Source organism: Strigops habroptila, chromosome Z, assembly GCF_004027225.2.
Source record: "Strigops habroptila isolate Jane chromosome Z, bStrHab1.2.pri, whole genome shotgun sequence".
In the NCBI taxonomy this organism is placed as follows: domain Eukaryota; kingdom Metazoa; phylum Chordata; class Aves; order Psittaciformes; family Psittacidae; genus Strigops; species Strigops habroptila.
In genome coordinates this window covers 31,199,448-31,222,996 of record NC_044302.2, presented here as the reverse complement: position 1 = coordinate 31,222,996, position 23,549 = coordinate 31,199,448, and the positions used below count along the sequence as shown (strand labels likewise).

Below are 23,549 nucleotides of genomic sequence, written 5' to 3'. Positions count from 1 at the left end.
TATTTCACATGCCTTCCTCCCTCTTCTGCAAGCTTACGAGAAGCAAGTAACCAGATTTGCTTTTCATTTAAAATCATAATATTCCATTTGTGTTTGTGGCACTAAGTGATCAGAAGTCCCCCATGGGGCTTGAGAGCCATTGGGAGGGCAGAAGAAGAGGTTGTTATCCAAAATCCAATGTTCACGGTTAGAGGGAAGCTGTGAGATACTCCAACTTTGTTTAGATATGAGAACAGAAGAGTGAGTTTGTTAGACGAGGTGATGGGACAAGGCCAGCGGGTTTCTGTGAGTGTGACACATGCCTTGTGATGGTGTTTCGTGTTTCCTGTTGTTAGTTACAGATCGGGCCCTTCTGCTGCTACTGCTCTTACTCTGAATCCTTCGTTTTTCCTGTGCTGTGAGAGATCACTTAATATAAATGACCTTACTACGCTCCTCCTGGAAGGCAAACCTGAGGGAAACCCGCCCTCCTGCCTGCCAGAAAACGAGCCGGGCCGAGCCGCTCCCCGCGCCCAACGGAGCTGCTGGCGCTGATTGGCTCGAGCCCAAGGCATAGACCGGAGAGTACCGTTATCCCCGCCTCCGCCGCTCGCTGATTGGCTGTGCCTCCGGCGGTGCTCGGCTCTGATAGGCGATGGGCGGGACGCCCGCCCCTTCCGCGCTGGTTTGTGGCGCCGCAGGGGTGCGGGAGATGACGTTCTTGCCCAGTGTCGCCGCCATGGCCGACCTGGAGCTCCTGGGCAGCCAGCAGCAGCCCGCGGCCGCCGGTAACGGGATGCTGGAAGGCATCGAGGAGGATCCTGCCGCCGCCTTCCTGGCGCAGCAGGAGAACGAGATCGCGGGCATCGAGAACGACGAGGGCTACAACATCCTGGAGAACGGCGAGGTGCCTGCGGAGCTGCAGATCCCAGAAGGCCTGGACCCGGGTACGGCGGGCGGCTGGGAGGGGAGCGGTGCCAGCCGTGGCACCACAGCTCCGCAGCGCCTCTGCTCCCGCGGACGCGCCGTGGCCGGCGGGGCCCTCGCCCCGAGCCCACGCCGCAGGCGGGCGGGGGATGCCCCGGGGTTGGGCTGGACCGTGCAGGGGTGTGCTATGCCCCGGGTAGGTCATCTCCCAGCGTCCGCGGGTGGGGGGATCACGGCTTCTAACAGGCGCTTCTGAAAGATCTTAAAAGAGCGCCCCAGGGCGCAGGCTCGCCCAAGAACGGAGAGCGCTGCTGGATAACTGATCCACGGGTGCCTGAAACGAAGCAGGATAAGCCGCTGATGTTGTGTTCTGCCACTTATGTTTCTGTCTTCAAAGGCAGTGATCTTAGTCTTAAAGTATGCTAGCAGTGGAGGTAATGTTTGATTTTACTAAGCCTCTAGCCTTTGTTCCTGGGTAACCTTTGTACTGCGTGTGAGAAGACTGACACTGTTGCATTCGGAGGAGGGTATGTTTGGAGCTGGAGGCTAGTCTAGCAGACTAGGTACAGTATCCCTGTCTGAATGCTTGTGATTACAAAGGGTTTAGTGTTTTTAACTGAAGTAGAAAAGAACTGTGAATGTAGGATGGTGCTGCACTTAACTGATATTTCAACACTCTTGGAAGACTGCTTGGTCACTGGGTCCATAAGAATGTATCTGCTCTTGTGACATTCCTTTGTCACTTTGGAAAGATGCCACTCTTCTTCAGACTAAGTTGATTAGCTTTGCTTCCCAGCTCACCGTTGGAACATCTTTGGAATTAAGTCTTCATTATGCAACCTGATTTCTGATATTACTCTCATATCTTTATGTATGAGGGTGCTGGTTCATAGTATCTCTTGGAATAAAGCCCAACTAGATAAACTGACAAACTGCTGCTTCCAGTGCTTATTCAGTGGTAGCACAGCCCTTAGTCAGCTCCTTCATGGAGTTCAAATATACAGAGTACATGCTTACCGTAAAAAGGGTGTTTGCAGGGGAGTAACTTGGTCATGCACTGGAACATGAGGACAATTGTTATCAGAACACATCCTGATTTGGCATCAGACATGACTTCTGTATTCTGTGTATACTGCAGAAACAGGCACAGTGGACGCTTCCCCTCCTACTTTCAGAGGTGTCAGACAAACATTATGCATTGGATAGTCTTTAGATTCTAAACAGACTCTGGAATATTAAAGCAGCTGCTTGAGGACTAATTTCTTTGGGGAAGGTTCTGTCATTGGCGTTTTTTACAAGTTGCTAGAACCAACTAGGTCCATCTCTTCTCTATGTGCATGCAACGTGGCTGTTGCAGAATGATTCCTTGTAAAAAAAAAAAAAAAAAAAAAAAACCCCAAAAAAAAAACAAACCAACAAAAAACCACCAACCAAAAAACAAACAAAAACCAACAACAACAACAAAAAAACCACCCCGTTGTTAGATTCTTCTAGATCGTCTTAATATGTAGAAGTAGTTCTTAAGCTGCTTCTCCAGATCTTTTACTCAAGTCACATAAGTTCAGTTGTCATGGAGTGCAAACCTGTTATTGGAGAACTTTCTAGAGAAAGAGGGCCATAAAACCATATAATATGATCTCAGGATCTGGGAAGTCAAAATGTGATCTATATGTCATCTTGCTTTCTTGTATGCAGTGGGCTTGCATTTATGCTCTGGGCTGTTCCATAGTGTCCTGGGTTCAGCTATAGCAGTCATTTTTCTCCTTCTTAGTAGCTGATGCAGTGCTGTGTTTTTTAACTTTCAGCCTGGGAACAACGCTGATAACACTGATGTTTTTAGTTGTTGCTAAGTAATGTTTACTCCGACGAAGGACTTTCTCAGTCTTATGCTCTGCCAGGGAGGAGGGGAAGCTGGGAGGAAGCAGAGACAGGACACCTGACCCAAACTGGCCAAAGGGGTATTCCATACCACAGCATGTCATGCCCAATATATAAACCGGGGGGAGTTACCCAGAAGGCCCAGATCACTGCTCGGGTCGGGCTGGGTATCGGTCGGCGGGTGGTGAGCAACTGTATCCTCTCCCCTTGTTATTTCCCTTATCGTTATTATCACTGGTGGTAGCAGTAGTGGTTTTGTATTATACCTTAGTTGCGGGACTTCTCTTATCTCAACCCGCAGGAGTTACATTCTTCTGATTCTCCTCCCCATCCCTCCGGGAGCGGGGGGAGGAAGAAGTGGGGGAGTGAGCGAGCGGCTGTGTGGTTCCAAGTTACCGGCTGGGCTCAAACCATGACAGTTCTTTGTGGCGCCCAACGTGGGGCTCGAAGGGTTGATATAACGACAGATCTGACCAGAGTGTGTCTAATCATATTTGTGATAAGCATTCATTGTTACTACTTGTCACAATGGTGATTATTTGGCTCTCATACTGGTTGTGCTTGATCTCAGAGTTTCAGCATGTTGTACCTTACTTACAGACAGTATTTGCTGTTTTAGTGTTTATCGGCTGGGGGGCCTGGGCTAAGGTTCTTGTTTCACTGTACGTCATGGTAATGACTTGTAATACAATAGACTCACTGATCATGAAACTGCTTCGGTTTGTGCTTCCAGCGTGGCCATCACCTCTGTACTTTGGGAGGTAGATAATGAAATATTTTAGCAATTGCATATCTTTTTTTTTCTCCTCGGGGGGTCAACTTATGAAGGAGGCATTCTCTTTCAGCCCCCGTTCCCCCACCAGCCTATCTGCAACAGCAGTTGAGAGTTCTGAAGGTTTTAGATGGCCTTTGAATACCCTTGAAACCTGCCTGCTGATTGTGCTGGGGATCAGCATGTTGGCAAACATACGGAGTGTGTTTTACCCACGGCCATCCCGCCCTGGAAACACGCTATTTCGTCTGATCTCGAAAGTTAAGCAGTATCGGGTTCAAATCTGGTCTAGGGTTAGACGACGATATAGGAGGACCACCAAGAGATTTTCCCTGAGGCTGGACAGTCATGAGTGGCAGGGTGTGAGGGATAGTACGGGCAAGTATCTAGGCCAGTGGGCCCCTCCAGTGCTTTGGAACTTCACCACTGAACAAGTGCAACATCCAGAAAAACTAGTAAAACACTTAAACGAGGTGTGCTGTCGTCCTGGTTATACCAGAGAGGGACAAATCATGGCAACGTGCTGGGGCTTGGCCTACGTCTACAGAGCCCTGCTCAACACTATCCAGCACCTTCAAAGGGAAAAAAATGTCTCTGGATCTGATGGCAAAGCAACAGACAATGCAGCTATGCCAACTGCAAGCACAGCAGCTACTCAGACCCTGACCACAACAGACAACGCAGCTATACCAACTACAAGCACAGCAGCTACATCAACCCCAGTGACAAGCACAACAGCTACTCAAACTCTGACCACAACAGACAACGCAACTACTACAACTTCAAATACAGCAGCTACACCAACCCCAGTGACAAGCACAACAGCTACTCAAACCCCGACAGCAACAGACAATGCAGCTGTTGGTGTTACTCAACTCCCAAGCACAACAGCTGCACCAACCCCAGCAATAGACATTGCAACCACTCCAATCCTAGTGGCAGACACTGCAGCCACTCCAACCACCGTGACAAACACTGCAGCTAAACCAAATGTCCAGTTTGTGACAATGTCTGTTGCCCCTGTAAGCAAAAGCAAACGAGAGGCACAAAGAGCAACCTGTGAAGCGAAGAAAGATGAAGACCCAATGCCATTACTACACGGAACAGCATCTGAACAAGAGTTACTACTACGTGGATCAGAGGAAGAGGAAGAAGAAGAAGAGGTCACTTCTCGACCTCGGACCTCAACCGAGCTGCAGAGTATGCGAAAAGATTTCAGCCGTCTTCCAAGGGAGCACATTGTCACCTGGTTGCTCCGATGCTGGGACAATGGGGCCGATGGTCACGAACTAGAAGGTAGGGAAGCCAAGCAGCTGGGATCACTTGCTAGGGAAGGAGGAATTGGCAAAGCGATTGCAAGAGAGAAGCGAGCCCTCAGCCTTTGGAGGCGGCTCCTGGCAGCTGTGAAGGAAAGGTTTCCCTGCAAAGACGATATTACGAGTCGCTCAGCCAACTGGACCACGATAGAGAAAGGCATCCAGTCCCTGAGGGAATCAGCCATTCTAGAGATGATCTATCGTAGGCCGGATGCCAGGAACACATCCGTAGATCCAGATGAAGTCGAATGTACACGACCCATGTGGCGGAAACTTACACAGAGTGCGCCATCATCATATGCCCACACATTGGCGTCAATGACCTGGAATGACGGAATATCACCAACAGTGGATTGCCTGATTCGTCAACTCCGAGAGTTCGAAGACAATCTCATCCCTTCCATCATTTCAGCTGTGGAAAAGCTGTCCCAGGAGTTCAAACAATTGAGAGACGATTTATCCGATCTATCCAGCTCCCCACACGTACCAACCCATGTCTCAGCTATTAACAGAAGGCGCCCTACTGCTCGAGAAAGAAAATATAGGAGGTACACGCCACGGGCCACCCTATGGTTTTACCTGCGGGATCATGGAGAAGACATGAGAAAGTGGGATGGAAAACCTACTTCAGCTCTGGAGCAACGGGTGCGTGAACTGAAGAGGAGAACAATGGTCAAGGATGATCCTCCCAGGAAAGCCGCTGCTCCAGTCTCTGGTGAGCAGTTTCCCAGATGGAGCGGAAGAGCTGATTTTACTCCAGCTCCTGTGATAAGGAATACTAATCCCTTTCTACAAGACAGAAGTGGAGAATTTTGTGATCACTATTAGAGGGGCCCTGCCTCCAGCCAGGTGGAGGAGAGGGATAATCGGGTTTACTGGACTGTGTGGATCAGATGGCCTGGCACATCAGCCCCACAGAAGTATAAGGCTCTAGTAGATACCGGTGCACAGTGTACTCTGATGCCATCAAGGTATCAAGGGCTGGAACCCATTTATATTTCTGGAGTGACAGGAGGATCCCAAGCATTAACTGTACTGGAAGCTGAAATCAGCCTGACTGGGAGGAAGTGGCAAAAGCACCCCATTGTGACTGGTCCAGGGGCTCCATGCATCCTTGGCATAGACTATCTCAGGAGAGGGTACTTCAGAGACCCAAAAGGGTATAGATGGGCTTTTGGTATCGCTGCCTTGGAGACAGAGGAAATTAAGCAGCTGTCCACCTTACCCGGTCTCTCAGAGGATCCTTCTGTTGTGGGGTTGCTGAAGGTCGAAGAACAAGTGCCAATTGCAACCACAACAGTGCACCGGCGGCAATATCGCACCAACCGAGACTCCTTGATTCCCATCCATAAGCTGATCCGCAGACTGGAGAGCCAAGGAGTGATCAGCAGGACCCGCTCACCCTTTAATAGCCCCCTATGGCCAGTGCAAAAGTCTAATGGAGAGTGGAGACTAACAGTAGACTATCGTGGCCTGAACGAAGTCACACCACCATTGAGTGCTGCTGTACCGGACATGCTAGAACTTCAATGTGAACTGGAGTCAAAGGCAGCCAAGTGGTATGCCACAATTGACATTGCCAATGCATTTTTCTCAATCCCTTTGGCAGCAGAATGCAGGCCACAGTTTGCTTTCACTTGGAGGGGCATCCAGTACACTTGGAACCAACTGCCCCAGGGGTGGAAACACAGCCCTACCATCTGCCATGGATTGATCCAGACTGCACTGGAACAGGGGCAAGCTCCAGAACACCTGCAATACATTGATGACATCATCGTGTGGGGTGATACAGCGGAAGAAGTTTTTGAGAAAGGGAGGAAGATAATCCAAATCCTGCTGAAGGCCGGTTTTGCCATAAAACGGAATAAGGTCGAGGGACCTGCACAGGAGATTCAGTTTTTGGGAATAAAATGGCAAGATGGACGCTGCCAGATCCCCACAGACGTGATCAACAAGATGACAGCAATGTCTCCACCAACTAACAAGAAAGAAACACAAGCTTTCTTAGGTGTTGTGGGGTTCTGGAGAATGCACATCCCAAATTACAGTCTGATTGTAAGCCCTCTCTACCACGTGACCCGGAAGAAGAATGATTTCAAATGGGGCCCTGAGCAACAACAAGCCTTTGAACAAATTAAACGAGAAATAGTTCATGCAGTAGCCCTTGGACCAGTCCGGGCCGGGCCAGATGTGAAAAATGTGCTCTATACCGCAGCCGGGGAGAATGGTCCTACCTGGAGCCTCTGGCAGAAAGCTCCAGGGGAGACTCGAGGTCGACCCCTCGGCTTTTGGAGTCAGGGATATAAAGGATCCAAGGCCAGCTACACTCCCACTGAAAAAGAGATACTGGCAGCCTATGAAGTGGTTCGAGCTGCCTCAGAAGTGATTGGAACTGAAGCGCAGCTCCTCCTGGCACCCCGGTTGCCTGTGCTGGGCTGGATGTTCAAAGGCAGGGTCTCCTCTACACATCATGCAACCAATGCTACATGGAGTAAGTGGGCCGCACTAATTACACAACGAGCTCGAATAGGAAATCCCAGTTTTCCAGGAATTCTAGAAGTCACCATGGACTGGCCAGAGGGCAAAGATTTTGGGATGTCACCAGAAGAGGAGGTGATGCGTGCTGAAGAGGCCCCACCATATAATGAGCTGTCAGAGAGTGAAAAGCAATATGCCTTGTTTACTGATGGGTCCTGCCGTATTGTGGGAAAGCATCGGAGATGGAAGGCAGCTGTGTGGAGTCCTCTAAGACAAGTTGCAGAAACTGCTGAAGGAGAGGGTGAATCGAGTCAGTTTGCAGAGGTGAAAGCCATCCAGCTGGCCTTGGACATTGCTGAACGAGAAAAATGGCCAGTACTTTATACTGACTCATGGATGGCGGCAAATGCCCTGTGGGGGTGGTTGCAGCAGTGGAAGCAGAGCAACTGGCAAGGCAGAAGTAAACCCATCTGGGCTGCTGCATTGTGGCAAGATATCGCTGCTCGGGTGCAGAACCTGGTGGTGAAGGTACGCCACGTAGATGCTCATGTACCCAAGAGTCCGGCCACTGAGGAACACCAGAACAACCAGCAAGCGGATAAAGCTGCTAAGATTGAAGGGGCTCAGATGGACTTAGATTGGCAACATAAGGGTGAATTATTTTTAGCCCGGTGGGCCCATGACACCTCAGGCCATCAAGGCAGAGATGCAACACATAGATGGGCTCGTGATCGAGGGGTGGACTTAACAATGGACACTATTGCCCAGGTTATTCACGAATGTGAAATGTGCTGCAGTTAAGCAAGATAAACGATTAAAGCCTCTCTGGTATGGAGGACGATGGCTGAAGTACAAATATGGGGAGGCCTGGCAGATTGACTATATCACACCCCCACTGACCCGCCAAGGCAAGCGCTATGTGCTTACCATGGTGGAAGCAACCACCGGCTGGCTGGAAACATACGCTGTGTCCCACGCCACTGCCCAGAACACTATCCTGGGCCTTGAGAAACAAGTCTTGTGGCGACACGGCACCCCAGAGAGAATTGAGTCAGACAATGGGACACATTTCCAGAACAACCTTATAGACACTTGGGCCAAAGAGCATGGCGTTGAGTGGGTATATCACATCCCCTACCATGCACCAGCCTCTGGGAAAATCGAACGGTACAATGGGCTGTTAAAAACTACACTGAGAGCAATGGGTGGTGGGACTTTCAAACACTGGGATACACATTTGCCAAAAGCCACCTGGTTGGTCAACAGTAGGGGATCTGCCAACAGGGCTGGCCCAGCCCAATCAGAACTTTTACGTACTGGAGAGGGGGATAAAGTTCCTGTGGTGCACAGAAAGAATTTGTTGGGGAAGACAGTCTGGGTTATTCCTGCTTCGGGTAAAGGCAAACCCACTCGTGGGGTTGCTTTTGCTCAGGGACCTGGATATACTTGGTGGGTAATGTGGGAAGATGGGGAAGTCCGATGTGTACCTCAAGGGGATTTGATTTTGGGGGAAAACAGCCAATGAACTCAATTGTACGCTGTTGCCTGCTCTATAACACTTTTATAGCCCACTAGCTAGATATCTTCAGGTTGCCAGCAATTGACCCTGACTTCCCTCCGATCACCACCTCAACAAAGAATGAATTTTGAGGAAACCAGACGAGCTCAGCAGTGACCAGACAAGTTTGGCAGTACCATCAGCAGGCAACAACCCAACACTACATACCGTCCCTCCTGCCCTGGAAGACTATTACAAGAGCTGGAGCCTGACATCATGGACTGGATGAGTTCAGCAATTTTACAGGGATTGGTCCATGGACTAGGGAATGATATCCTTCTCTGTGTGTGGGTGTGGGTATATATATGTGTATATATGGGACAGGGGCGATGGTGTGTTGAGAGATGTGGGATCTGAGCATGACGTGAATGGTATGGAATAAGGGGTGGATACTGTCCTGGGTTCAGCTATAGCAGTCATTTTTCTCCTTCTTAGTAGCTGGTGCAGTGCTGTGTTTTTTAACTTTCAGCCTGGGAACAACGCTGATAACACCGATGTTTTTAGTTGTTGCTAAGTAATGTTTATTCCGACGAAGGACTTTCTCAGTCTCATGCTTTGCCAGGGAGGAGGGGAAGCCGGGCGGAAACAGAGACAGGACACCTGACGCAAACTAGCCAAAGGGGTATTCCATAGCATGGCACGTCATGCCCAGTATATAAACCGGGGGGAGTTACCCGGAAGGCCCAGATCACTGCTCGGGTCGGGCTGGGTATCGGTCGGCGGGTGGTGAGCAATTGTATCCTCTCCCCTTGTTATTTCCCTTATCATTATTGTTATTGGTGGTAGCAGTAGTGGTTTTGTATTATACCTTAGTTGCGGGACTGCTCTTATCCCAACCCGTGGGAGTTAAATTCTTCCGATTCTCCTCCCCATCCCTCCGGGAGCAGGGGGAGGAAGAAGGGGGGGGAGTGAGCGAGCGGCTGCGTGGTTCCGAGTTACCGGCTGGGCTCAAACCACGACACATAGGCATAGCAGATTGTGCCGGGGGTTTTGATGGTCCCATTTGTTGACAGAACAACCACTTGTTGACTGTTGGAGCCTGTTCTCGCGCCCTCCTTGTTAGTGTGGACTGCAGCAGTGCAAAATGTACTGGTTCAGGCATGGTGACATGATCTAAAGACTTCTGTTGTCATTTGTGTTTGAGATTTCTTATCATCTGATCAACATCTGAACAAACAGCCCAGACAGCTCTAGTGTCTAGTGCATATTAGTTTGTTAAACTGTACTGTAATTGCGTTAATCTTTAAGCATCATGATCAGGGATTTGTGGATTTACTTTTTTTAACCGTAACCTTTTTTAACTCCTTATTCACAGGTCTGTTGGATGAATACTTTCTTTCTAAATACTAGCCCAGAAGTCCTAACTCAGGCAACTCTTAACTGAAGTTTGAAAATCTTAACTTCAAATATTGTGAGAAGCAGTCACGAACTTCCTGAAATACACTTGTAAGAAACATGGTGCCTCATACAATGCATGGTTTTTAAATTGCAGCCTCTTAAAGAATAGACATGTACATGGACAGTAGTGAACTCTATGAACTGTTGATATCAATATCAGGAAACTGATGTATATTTCTGTTAATGGCAGTAGTGGTGGACACTGGGTGAGTGTGGGGTGAATGGTAGAATATTGCCATGCTCATGTGTCTCGCCATCACTTCATACCGCTGTGGTCAGGATTGGAATACTGGCCTGAACAAGTTGGCCATTTATGATAATGTAAATAGCCATCCTGTTCACGTGAAAACTAATCTAATTTCCTTTGAAAGATGAACCAGAATCACTGCTTCAGAAAAGAGGAAGTACTATATAAATCAAGTAATACAGTACTGTTGCCTACTGATTAGTAACTTGGTCTTTTATGAGGTTTCTTTTTTGGTGATAAATCAATGCATGCATTTATTTACAGTGAAATTCCTCAAGTCTCCCAGTCTGACAGTACTACATCTTCATGTTATAGCAGTTCACTTGCTGTGTCCTCTGAGCAGGAGAGAATGAGTTCAGGTTGAAGTGTGTTGCTTCTAGAACCAGTATGTCAATACAAAAACCTTGTGACAGCTTGTCAGGTAGCATCGTAAGGAGAATAACATTCAAAGACAAGCAGTTTTATGTGTTAACAGTCGTGGAAGTACACACAACTTTAATCTAGGCAGCCTAGTCTCAAACATTGCCTTCACAGTTTGAAGCTCTGTAATTTTTATATGAATATGAATGAATGATGTTTGCTCATCTTCTGAAGAGGTTCATGAGTCTCTGTAGCAAATAAGGAACTTAATTGCATTCAGTGGTTTATCCATAAACCACATGTAATAGCATTTCCAGGACTGAGTATCAGTTTACTTGAAAATGGTTTAGGAAATAACTGTTTCCTCTGTCTCTCTAGTTAGCACTATAGTCAGGAAGTTACTTGCTGGTGACTATTGGTATTTTTTTCTTATTTATTTGAGCAGCCGTTGTTTTAAGTTTTGCTATGCAGTCCGTATCTCGAGGCTTCAGAGCACCATGAGGTAGCACTGAGAAAGTTATAATGAAGGAAAGGTGTCTGTTTAATTCTATTTGCTGTCTTGTGGAGATACTGCATTATTATGAAGCTCCTGGCAGAAAACCTTGGTTTTCTGTTTACAAGAGAATACAACATCTGTTGGGAAATTGCAGAAGCTCTTACGGCACAGCATTATAGCAGGAGAGGAAGATGTGGTTAGGTACTAGTCTGTGGATTATATTGGAAATGAGGGAACTCTAGTGGGTTATGGTATCACGGCATGTTAGAACTAAAACGGAAGAAGCATTCTTCCTGACCTGCTTGGCTGCATTTTGCACAAAGGCATGAGAATGAATTAGAATGGCTAGAAAAACTATTTCTTCCTCAGTTTCTTGCATGACTATCTAAACAAAATCTTTGGGTAAGATTCTTCTTTCTCATCCTCTTATAGATGAGAGGTAGGTGAAGGGGAAGAATGTGCCCAAAAGAAAGAGGATAGCAAACTAGGCTTTGAGTGGTGAAGTTACTCAACCTTATGCTGGAATATATGAAACTTGGTTATGTTGTTCTGTTGTTTCTATTACAGCTACTAGTTCACTCAAAGTAGCAATGAAGGAGTACTTATTGTTTAAAAGAAATACTGGAAGTAGCTCATAAAAATACTTTTATTTTAAAATAACATAAGAAAAATGTGTCAATCCTCTAGCTATGAGGACTTGTGGTCATACTGAAGCTCATTTCTCCTGCATAAGGATATTGTCCAAAGTACAACTGGATAGGAAGACCTCAGGAGGATCTAATCTATGTGTTAGGAAGTGGCTGGAGTCATGTTAGAAGAGCTACCTTTACAAAGTCTTGCCTCTGTTCTGATAGCTGTCACTTGCATTAGGAGTAAGGCTTCAGAGGGTCTAGTGAACAAGGTTAAGCAAAAGTCCTTTTATGCCAAGTAGTACCGACTCAGGTATTAATGCAAGTAGTTGCCTTCAGAGCAGTTGATCATTGTTGTGATAAGCCTCTGAAGCCATACATCGATTTGTAGTACTGAAGTGACCAAACTCTTATATTTCTTCAGCCTACCCAGCCCTTCCTTTGGTAAGCTATGGTATGTGTGGAGGGCAGTGACTCTCCCTGTCTGTTTCTGACAAGCTGTGCTGTTGTTTCTCTGCTGTGAATGCAAGGTCGCTGATACAGTTTATCCTCGCCAAACCTTTCCAGACTCTAAACTAGCTGGGTCGCTGTGTGGAAGTTCGTTATTATCCTATTGTCAGCATGTGTTACAGAGCTGTAGATGTTTGGACATGTTCTTTGAATCAGTAACCTTAGAAATAAAGCTTTATCTTAAGTTCAGAAGTGAACACCAAGGAACATGGATCATTACTAACTGCAGTGTCCAATGTTAACTTCAGGAGCGTCAAGGTGCAATGCTGTGGTAAACTGGGATGGACTCTGAAGCCAGTGGAGAGTGCACATTATTTATGGCTGATGAAAATATGAGGATAGCAGCAACAGTATTAGGCTTTTTTTTGGGGGAGGTCAGATGTGAAATGACATATTTCTTTGGACAAAGAAATTTGACATGCACCCAGCATTGAAGGCTGGGAAGCAGATAGATTTTCTAGACTTCATCCTGAATTATACAAGCACTGAGACTGGAGAGCTGAAATGAGAGAAGGTGTGGCTGTTGGTCTTGTTCTAGTTAGCATGCTTGTGACTCCATTTCCTCTTCTGCTGGTGTTACGCTCAGTCAACATGCTGACTCTGCGTCTTAATCACTAGTTCTAGGGAGCTCAGAACACATGGGAAGCGTGTTTTAATAATCATTTTAATGCTCCTAACCCAGGTGCTCTCTGGAAACACTTTGTGCCACTTAGCAGCTGTTTCTATGCAAAAGAAAAGCACCCCCAAGGCAAACACGTGTTTTATCTCAGTTACAGTCCTCAGCAGACAACCAGCCAGAGTGCTGAGACCTTAATGCATGGGTTTTGGTGTAACAAGAAAATTTGATTATATTCTCACAGGTATTAGAAGAATCTTCAACGCTTATCGCTCTCACCTATCTGGTGAGTCAGTGCTTATGAAGGAGTCCGTCTCATGAAACAACTGCCTTCCCTCTGGAGATGAGAACTCGATGTATTTAAAAGCTAGCATCTGTTGGGAGTTGTAGCAGTGATTTCATGTTGTCCAGTCTGATGGTCTGAACGTGTGAACTGCTTTCTGCTCTTCCAAGGCAGGCAGAGTGGGCAGCTGGCTTATCCAAGCTGTTAATGTCAGTCTGAGTTACAGACCCTGGCTTAGCTTTTAATTGCAACCCTGTCAAGACAAGGTGAACAGCCACAGTGTGCATCTGTAGTGCAGATGGGATTAAATTGAAGGACAGTGAAGTGTGAGCATGTTTTCTCTGTGGGTTTTAGACTTCATAAGCCTGTTCGGCAGAACTGTAACTGCCCAGGTCAGAGTTTGTGCGGTGATCTCTACAAACCTGCTTTGAGAGAGCCTACATACCAACATGAAGTGATGCTCAGGATGGCTGCTGTGAAGCAGACAGATGCTGTTAGCTTTGTGTGCTTCTCAAGCCAGTTCTTGCTGGCTCCTGCAACTTGCAGAGGAGGAGCAATCAAACAAAGCAGCTACCCCCTTTTGGATATAGGAGTCCAGTTAGAAGTGGACTCCACTTATGTAAGTCCAGTTTCAGATATAGGAGTCCAGGTTATCATAACTGAACAGTTTGGTGGGGGTTTTTTTGGTTTTTTTTTTCCTTTTTGTGTTACCTGGAGTCTTCCCCTACTGAAGTTAGTAACTATGCTCTTGGAGGCTAGTGTCTTCCAACTTAGCTGCCATGTTTGAACTGATGACTTTACAGTCCTCTACCAAATACAGTTAATGACTGCTATCCAGGGCTCAGGGATAAGGACTTCATAATACCTGCCTAGTTCCCTTATAAATGAGCATGAAAAGCTTCCAGTGTGCCATTAACACTACTAATGTGAAACTAGGGCATACATAGCCACAGAGAAATAAAGAATACAGCAGCATAATGCTGTTAGGTAAATTAGCTGTCTTATTTAAGATGGTGGAGCAAAATAACTTGATTTTCTGTTTACTATTGGGTGACTTTGGTGCTATCTCTTCTTTTACTGAAGAGTGTATTAACAGGGCAGAGACACTTCTGTGTGGTAAGTTTATCTATGGTGGCTTTATGGGTGAGACAAATGTAGTAACAGACTTGTATCATGCAGGCAGATGTTGGGTAGCACTGTTCCAGAGAGATGCTTTGCTGAGATTTAGCAGTTCTTGAAAATCTTGGTGTGTTTTGCATAGTCTGGAGATCTAAATAGTTTCACAAACTCAAATGTTTGTCTCATAACTGAGATGTGTTCCCTATGGCTGTGTTTTAATAACACAAGATTTTAGGGTTCTGTGGCAAGGATTCCTAGCTGCTGCTGTTCATGAGGCTCTGCTGCTAGTGTCACTTCAGAGGGAATAATGCTGCAGCAGGAAGCTATCAAACATGTCATCACAGAAAGTGACTTTGCTAGGAGTGATATCTTTTGAGCTGATTACGAATTAGGAGGTAACCAGACTAGGATGAAAATTAGCAGGTGTTGGCTGCAGGATTGTTAATCTTCCAGGTGGAGACTAAAGCAGTGAGTTGCACTTATTGCGTCCTGAACACTTGTCTAGGAGTCAGCTTCTGAGACAGGGAGGAGAAGGTGGGAGTAACAGTATGCTGTCCTTGGCAGCTTCTCAGCAGTATCAACGGTGCTGTTTTTATGTAGTCTGAAGCATGATCTCATGATGAAGAAATGACATTGTGTTACTGGTTCTGCAGAATAATGGCTCACTTGGTTTCTTGTGCCAGAAAAGTGCAGAGATAAGGAAGTGTCCCTGCAGGGTATCAAGTAACACCCATTTGCAAACTCCCATGTTAGATACTTCAGTAAAGCTTTCCATACAAGTTACTGAAATCAGTAAATCTGGCTGTTCTGTCTTTTCTCAAATGGCTAAACTACAGTAACTTCTTTACAGGTGCTGTTGATAGAGTGGTTAATGGAGAAGTCTATCAGGTAAGATAGAAGTATTATCTGCTGTTCTACTCTGAGAACTTTACCTTAATCTAGACTAATACTTCCAATTTCTTGTCTCTATTGTAGTTTTATCTCATGTCTGAAGAGGAACTTCTGTCCTGATAGCTCATTTCTTAAAGCTGTTAACATGCCTCTCCTCTGAACTTAGAAGCAACTTAAAGCAGCAGTCCATTTTTAATTATGGTTTAATAGGACGTAGCCATAAGCAGACTGACAGGCTCTGCAGTATGACTTAACACTGACTTGCCACTGGCTAGTAAGCTGAGAGCATGCTCTGACTTCCTAGTTTAAAGCAGAGTTTTCTCAATTACTTGTTCTTTAAAGATAATTCATTTGTCAAGATTGGTATTATAAGGAGCTGACTGAAAACATTGTACACTTCTTAGTGACATGAAGTTTCATGACATTAAGCTGCTGGCTAAATAGCTCAACCATAGTATGTTAGTCAGCCACACTAATGACAAAGGGAGGAGGTCATGGAATCATAGAATGGTTAGGGTTGGAAGGGATGCAATCCAAATTATGTCATGTCTTTAAAGGACATGAATGTCTCTGAAGCAGACAAATAAGTTAAAGGGAACATTTTAAACTCCTATGTACAAAACAGTAGCAAAATAAAAAACTACTTTCACAGCAAATATTTAAGGTGAAACAAACTGGGAGGTCTCTAGGCGCTGCATGGCACAGTGTGGTGCTCGGCGTTGTCTTCTGCTTTCTTCAGATGTAGAGCACTGGCACAGTTTGGCTTCCCTGTCAGCTTGAACTTGTGTTTGATCCCTGATTGCTAGAGGCTGTCTGGTATTAACTTGGTTCAGTCCTGCTGTAATCTGGTCAGACCTTTTTCATCTTAGTGGTGAAAATGTGGTATCACATCAGATGCACATGTTATGTGCTCAGTTTAAGTAGAGTCCTGTTTTATGTAGCTTCCAGGCAGGTATCTGAAATATTCAGTTGTCATGTATTAATGACATTGCTATTCCTTCTCTTTAAGGAGAGTAACGGTACAAATGACTCCTGTGCTGCCACGTGCCAGGTAGATCGACTGCAGTCAGAGCCAGAGAGTATTCGTAAGTGGAGAGATGAGCAAAAGGAGCGCCTGGAGCAACTTGGTAAGGAGGGAGTTTGTTGCAGTAGCATTCTTGCTTGTGAATAACTTAATGGCAGCTTTTTCAGCAGCAGAATTCTCAACCATGTCTTCCAGCTCTTGGGAGCCTAACACAGTTCTTGAGGTTGAGCAGCAGGTCTGGATAAGTCTTCTAGGGAGCAGACTTAGTACTAGTGTAGGAGTCAGCAAGCAAGTGGCTCCCTGAACCTTAAGAGTGTTCTTGTGGCCTGCCCTTTACTTAGAAATAAGCTGACAAAAAATGAACAGCTTTTATCAGCAGAAGAGAGTGAATAAATACTGCAGCCACTTTTTTCCAAATGATGAAGATTGCTCATTTTGTAATACTGAGGCTGTCACTTGTCACACAGATCTTAATCTAACAGCTAAGCAATGGACTGCTAACTAAACAGCTGTCAAATGCAGTGATACCTGCCTGTTGGCAGCTTCTAAGAGCCTACAAACTGGTATGCTTTCCACTTAGATTAGCGAGGAGGCAGTGTGATTCTGTACAGAGCTGACCCTGTTGCTCCTCTTCTGAGCTAGTTATGGCAGAAGAGCTTGTCCTGACCTATGGGCTGGGTGCAAGAGCATGCTGAGTGCTAGGCTCATTTGCTTTGTTTAAGCATAGAGTCTTTACCAAGCTTTGTCCTAGCACTAGCATAGCGAGGTGACTGTTTCTGGTTATGAATGGTTTGCAGGCCAATAGATCCACTGGACCTGAATTAGTCTATAAATGCATATCCTAAACTGAAGTGGACTGTCCCGGTTAAGCAGTGCAGGCATTCTGTTTAGCTAATTCTCTGAATTCATGGTATTTGGAGTCCTCATGGCCTGCATCAGGGCTTACATCAGGAAATCTCCTAACCCTTATCTGTGTAGATCAAGCAACTGTCTGTGCTAGAGTGCATGGTGAGCCATCAGCTGAGATGTTAGCAAGACACAGTGGGAACAAACAGGACTGACGAAGTAATTCTTAAACTTTCAGATGCAAACTCACGAAAGCAGGAAGCCGAATGGAAAGAGAAAGCAATAAAGGAGTTGGAGGAGTGGTATGCAAGACAAGATGAAAAGCTCCAGAAAACAAAAGCCAGCAACAGGTAAGATTGCTTCAGTCATCTGAAGAATTATGGTACTGGGCATGAGAGCAGTGGGTGGTGAGAATAGTTCTAGTATGTCCCATGGCACTAGTCCTTCAGACCATTACAGTAACCTCTCCTACTAAGAAATGGGTCTCCAGTGGTAGACCATCTTTTTAGGTTTTCTTATCTAGATTACATGTCCCAAGAATACCAAGAGAAAGCATTAAGATAATGAACCAGAATTACTGAAGATTCTTTAAGACACGAAGTTTGAATGTGGCCAGAAAAAGTTTTAATCTACCCACTTGTTTGCACGCTTCTAGCTGCACAGTGACTGTAATTACCTGTCTTGAGACTAGCAATCTTACTTGCTGTCTGTAGAATACATGGAAGTGGCCTTCTAGTTAGTCTTTGGTACAAATTATTTCATTAGATGTCTTAAAACCTTTGGCTGCTCCTTTTGGAAACATTTGAGAAATAACCTGGCTCACTTCTGCTAGTGAAGAACTAAATGCTGACTCTGCCTAGGTTGGGTTTGAATTGTGCAATTATGGGCCCTGGGGCAGAAACTAATGGCTGCTCGTGTGGTAAGCACTTCTACTTTCTTAGAAGGTTCCCTGTGGAATTTAGACTTCAAGCTATATAAAGGTAAATGTGATGGTACTGACTTAATACCATTTAAGTCTCTACTTCTGAGCTACGGTTACTAGTGTCACTCTATCCAGATAGTCATCAGGGCTGCTTTATACTTCGGGAACCCACAGACTTCAAGATTAACTGTTTTATCGAACCGCTATTTTTATTATCAAAATGAACAGCAGGTAAGTAGAGCCCTGAGTGGACTCTGCTTCCAGAGTCTGGATTTGGCACATCCACTCGCTGAGGTGCAGTCTGTTGGCTGGGCCAAGAAAGGGAACAGGATTGGCACTCCTCTGGCTGGTGGCCTGAGCTTATGATGCCCCCATGGCTTTATTATGGCCGGTATTTGAGTGCAGATATGCCTTCTGGAGCAGGGTCCACAAGTGTCACACAGGAATGTTTGGCATTCACATCTCTCTCATAATGTAGGTTCCATCCACTGGAAGCAGCCTAACGCTGACCCTGGGACTCTAGTCCTAAACTAGCTGGTCCCAACTTGCAGGATGTAGCAGAGCTTTTGTGTGCCCCTCTGAGCCAGGGGCTTAATGGAGACATTCCCTGTAGTAGCTGCTTTCTTGTAGTAAGTCTTGGTGAAACAAGGTTAAAGTGATTGTTAAAACTGACTTCAGCTCTGTTCTTTGCTTCTCATCCTTATCTCTTTTCTCCTGCCTGCTTGCCTGCCTGTTGGACTACTTGCTACCTAGGGTGGCAGATGAAGCTTTCTACAAACAACCCTTCGCTGACGTGATTGGTTATGTGTATGTTGCTTAACTACTAATTCTGTTTTGCTTGTCAACTAGGCAGTGAGGATGATCGGAAATATGCTGACTGTCTGGGGGTGACTGCTGTATGCTTCAGGGCAGTATAAGCCATTAAAGTAAACAGCCTTTGCTTTTTGCACTGACTCTGATCTGCAGTTTTCCTGTCTATGCACTGCACAGCACTTTCAGATCAAGTCATGTAGTGTACATACTACTGGAATTTTGGTGATGACTTCAGTAGTCTTCAGGTGTAGGGGTTTACAGTTGTTTACAGGCCAGTGAACACTGCTTACAAGATGCTTTGCTGGGTGTGTGGGTTAGCGTCTACAGTCTCCCACAGGTTCTTTGTTTAGCCCTAGTAACTTCCACGAAGAAACACAATGTTTAATTGTATTCTTTGTAAGAGCCACTGAGCTCCATCTGTGCTCATTTGCCTACATAATCAGGAAAACATTCAAGCCATGCTTGCACATAAAGCTCCACAAGCCAAGGAAGGTAGAAAGGAATCACCTGCCATAAATCAGAGTAAAAGAGGTATGCGCATATAGGAATAGGATGCTGTGAGAGAGCAGATGAAAAGTACAAGCAGGTGCTGTTTGAAAATCAGCGTTAGGTGCTAGGAAAATGTTTAGGAGCAGCTCTGTAGGCATTTTGCCAGCCTAATGTATCAATGGGAATGCAGCTGTGACTGTGCTAGGTTCTGTGAGATGGAAGGATAGCAGTGTTCATTGGCTTGTTTTAATTTCTTCTCTCAGTTTATAGACTTGAATTAAAAGATAGCCATGTCACAGATTCTAAGGTGGCACCTTTAAAAGGTGTATTGGCGAACCATGGTGTGGCTTTGAATGCACCAATATTGATGGTTCAGTGTGGAATTCATTACCTAACTGTTGCTGGATGTAAACCAAGACTTGTGAAATGATGGATTTACAGGTGGTGTTTGACTTTTCTGAATTCTCCTGGAGTTGATTTTGATAGATGTTTTTCCCAATAAACCCCTTATTTTCATATATCCAATGCAATTGTGCAGTGAGAGTGCTGCATAATAAATCAGGCAGCCTGTTTCCTGAATGTAGGCTAAGCTACTGGTGCATGTTCAGCCAGCTGATCATCTGCATTAAACTCATTCTCATTTTCTATATCTGACTTAAACTTTCTCTCGTTTCTTTTCTTCTCTTCACCTTTAAGCACAAACATAAATCATCCTTGCTACAGCCTAGAACAGTTAAGTAAAAAAAATCTTCGCTGCCCCCTAAAAGTGTCATGTCACATAAAATAGCAGTGTCGTAGTGACCCTTGTCTTCAGTGGTGTTTGTAACCTCCTCATCCCTGTCAATAGTGCTCATGGGAGCGTCATCTTCACTGCTTTCTCTGTACTGCTTGTTGGAGTAGATGGATTTGGTTTGATCTCTTAATGCTTTACTGCTCTTGCACTTAGACAACTGACAGGGCCCTGGAGTTCATGTGAACTCGATGCTGGAGTGATATCCCTGCATTGAAGCAATGCTGTTGGCAGCATAGGAATGACAAAAGGTTACAGCTGGGAAGCCACTGGCACTAACCTGGATGTAATGTACAAAGCCTCCTTAGAGTCTCCTTAGGGTGAGAACTCCTGTGGGCTGACCTCAACGAGTCATGCCCTTTGCTAAGATATGCATTAGTCTATAGCATCCACAAGCATGGGACTTAATTCATAAGTTCCTTTTAATTAATGCTGCTTTGCTACAGTACTGGGAGTCATCAGCAGATAGTTTTATGATAGCCTGTAGGTCTTGGGGCTGATGTAAACCCTCAGATGGAATCTATTTTTGCTTGCAGGGAGTTGTAAATGTCCATTTGACAAGTGTCCAATGTAAGCTGTCAGATGGCAAAGGCTTAACTAGCTAAGACTTGGGTGTTGCTCCATAAATAAAATGCCTACGTAAGGGTACCTTACTGCCTGGCAGATTGCGTGGTGACTCAGTAACGATTCTTAGAACCAAACACCTGTATTCCAACATTTTACACAGCAATCTCTGCTTGTGCATAGCACACTACTGCAGCATACTTTCATCTCCAGGGTTGGGGCAGTGGGAGCTTAAGTGGCCATAATGTCCACCAGCAGCTGCCAGGTCACATTTCTTATGAAACATGCTGAAAGAAACTGCATCCTGTAAGAGAGAAGGAGTGCCTTCTGTGCTGGGCATTAACACAAGGTGCATTGCATTGCTTTTAGGGCAGCTGAAGAAGCCTTTGTGAATGATGCAGAAGACATTTTTCCAGGCACTGAGTGGGAACGTGTGGCTCAGCTCTGTGACTTTAATCCCAAGTCTAGTAAGCAGGCAAAAGATGTGTCCCGCATGCGTTCAGTCCTCATCTCACTCAAGCAGGCTCCGCTGGTTCGCTGAAGGAGAGCGTGGTGGAAACACTACAAATGCAATATCCTAACCCTACTCAGAGAAGCTATGTTTGCAGTAATTGGATTAATTGTTTCAATTTTTTATTTTTTTTTCTTTTTTGGACCAAACATCATGATGTATCTAGAGCTGATCATTGTTTGATTGCATGTTCTTCCTCGTGTTTCCTTTCTGTGTCTGAAATAGGAGAATCTCCAAAACTCTAGTCTCTGTGCTGTTGTGCACAGAGATGTCATTTCCCACATTACTGATATTAAAGATCTGTTAAACATCAAAATGTGTCGACTTTGGATGAATTAAGATCTGCTCCCTTTTGATGGGGTGTTTGAATTGAGCGTGTGTAGACATTTCTTTCAGTTGGTGCTGATTTCACCTTGCTGCTGACTGTCCAGCCAGCGACGTTCCTCGTCTCTGGGAGGCTGTCCTGCTTGTCTCGATAAGCTTTCCTAAAGCTCTTGAGAGCTTTAGTTTAAAAACTGCTTCTCCATCCAATTTATCACCTAAGATGTAAGCTGTAAGAAACTGGAGCAGCAGGCTGGTTAAGGACCTTATCTCACTTGTAGTGGAACTGAGGATACTGTCTTCTTGAGGTAAGCAGTCCTGTGTAGTTTCCTGCTGTCATTCCAGCTGCACATCTTAAGTTGGAAATACAGTACAGGGCACTGAGCAGTGAAAGCCTTTGACATTCTACTGCATGTTCTGTTCTGTCATGTGCCCAGTGCTGGCTTCGTACGCAAAGTCCCGCCGTGCAGAGGCTGTCTGGGTGTTTCTGAACTGTGTCCTTGTCCTTACTGACTCTTGCAGACACTTTCTCCCACTAAGGTGGTGGACTGGAGATTTGGAGAGTGAGAGAAGGGAAGACTTGACCTTACTACTCCTCATCTACTAGCTTGGAGCTCTGCCTGCCAAGGTGGTTAAATTTTGAAACAAACTGATCCAGAAAATCTGTTCTGCTGCTTCCTTGGCTCTCTGATATCACCCAGCATTCACAGGGGCTCTCTTCTAGCCTTGCTCTGGTAAGACTTGCCTTAGCTGCTTATCTTGTAAGATTGGTGTGTTCAGTCTCGTACATTGTATTAGTGGTGGCAAACGGCATGACATCTAGTCACCGACCGGTAACTAGTGGTGTCCCTCAGGGCTCAGTACTGGGGCCGGTGTTGTTCAGTACCTTCACTGATGGTCTGGATGAGGAGATCGAGTGCACCCTTGGTATATTTGCGGATGACACCAAATTGTGCAGGAGTGTTGATCAGCTGGAGCATAGGAAGGCTCTGCAGAGGGATCTGGACAGGCTGGATCACACAAAGATGTGAGGTTCAACAAGGCAAAGTGCCAGGTTCTGCATTTGGTCCACAACAACCCTAAGCAATGCCCCAGTGTTGGGACAGAGTGGCTGAAAAGCTGCTCTGCAGAAAAGGCCCTGGGGGTGCTGATTAATGGAGCTGAACATGAGCCAGCTTGTGCCCAGGCAGCCAAGAAGGCCAACAGCATCCTGGCCTGTATCAGCAACAGCGTGGCCAGCAGGGCCAGGGCAGTGATCATCCCCCTGTCCTGGGCACTGGTGAGGCTGCACCTCGAATCCTGTGCTCAGTTCTGGGCCCCTCACTACAGAGAGACATTGAGGTGCTGGAGCGGGTCCAGAGAAGGGCAGCAGAGCTGGTGAAGGGCCTGGAGCAGAAGTGTGATGAGGAACAGCTGAGGGAACTGGCGGTGTTTAGTCTTGAGAAGAGAAGGCTCAGGGGGACCTTATCGCTCTGTACAACTACCTGAAAGGAGGATGGAGCCAGGAGGTGGCTGGTCTCTGCTCCCAAGGAACAAGTGATAGGACAAGAGGAAATGGCCTCAAGCTGCGCCAGGGGAGGTTTAGACTGGATATTAGGGACAATTTCTTCCCTGAAAGGGTGGTCGGGCATTGGAACAGGCTGCCCAGGGCAGTGGTGGAATCACTGTCCCTGCAGGTATTTAGAAGATGTGTAGACATGATGCTCAGTGGCATGTTTTAATGGACTTGGCAGTGTTAGATTCATGGTTGGACTTGATCTTAAAGGTCTTTTCCAACCTGAGTGATTCTATGATTATTTCACCATTTTAATC

At 45.9% G+C, this 23,549-nt stretch overlaps 1 protein-coding gene across 3 annotated transcripts; it reads left to right on the top strand.

Moving 5' to 3' along the window:
- The first annotated feature begins 651 nt into the window (after positions 1–651).
- CLTA (clathrin light chain A) lies at positions 652–21,732 on the top strand. Of its 3 annotated transcripts, XM_030470852.1 has the most exons (7): positions 656–926; positions 15,417–15,454; positions 16,467–16,584; positions 17,566–17,677; positions 19,003–19,056; positions 20,248–20,283; positions 21,275–21,732. In XM_030470852.1, the coding sequence occupies exons 1-7, from the start codon at positions 692–694 to the stop codon at positions 21,444–21,446; spliced, it is 765 nt and encodes a 254-aa protein (XP_030326712.1). In that variant the 5' UTR covers positions 656–691; the 3' UTR covers positions 21,447–21,732. The 3 variants fall into 3 exon arrangements, with proteins under 3 accessions (XP_030326713.1, XP_030326712.1, XP_030326714.1); XM_030470853.1 differs by lacking the exon at positions 20,248–20,283 and having other exon boundaries at positions 652–926; XM_030470854.1 differs by lacking the exons at positions 19,003–19,056; positions 20,248–20,283.
- Positions 21,733–23,549: the final 1,817 nt, after the last annotated feature.

What these genes read in the sequence shown, in the direction of transcription:
- CLTA (XM_030470852.1), top strand. Translation starts at nt 692, where the DNA reads ATGACGTTCTTGCCCAGTGTCGCCGCCATGGCCGACCTGGAGCTCCTG. An exon ending in CCCAGAAGGCCTGGACCCGG is followed by an intron (nt 927 to 15,416) that starts GTACGGCGGGCG and finishes ACTTCTTTACAG; the next exon opens with GTGCTGTTGATAGAGTGGTT. An exon ending in GGAGCGCCTGGAGCAACTTG is followed by an intron (nt 16,585 to 17,565) that starts GTAAGGAGGGAG and finishes TTAAACTTTCAG; the next exon opens with ATGCAAACTCACGAAAGCAG.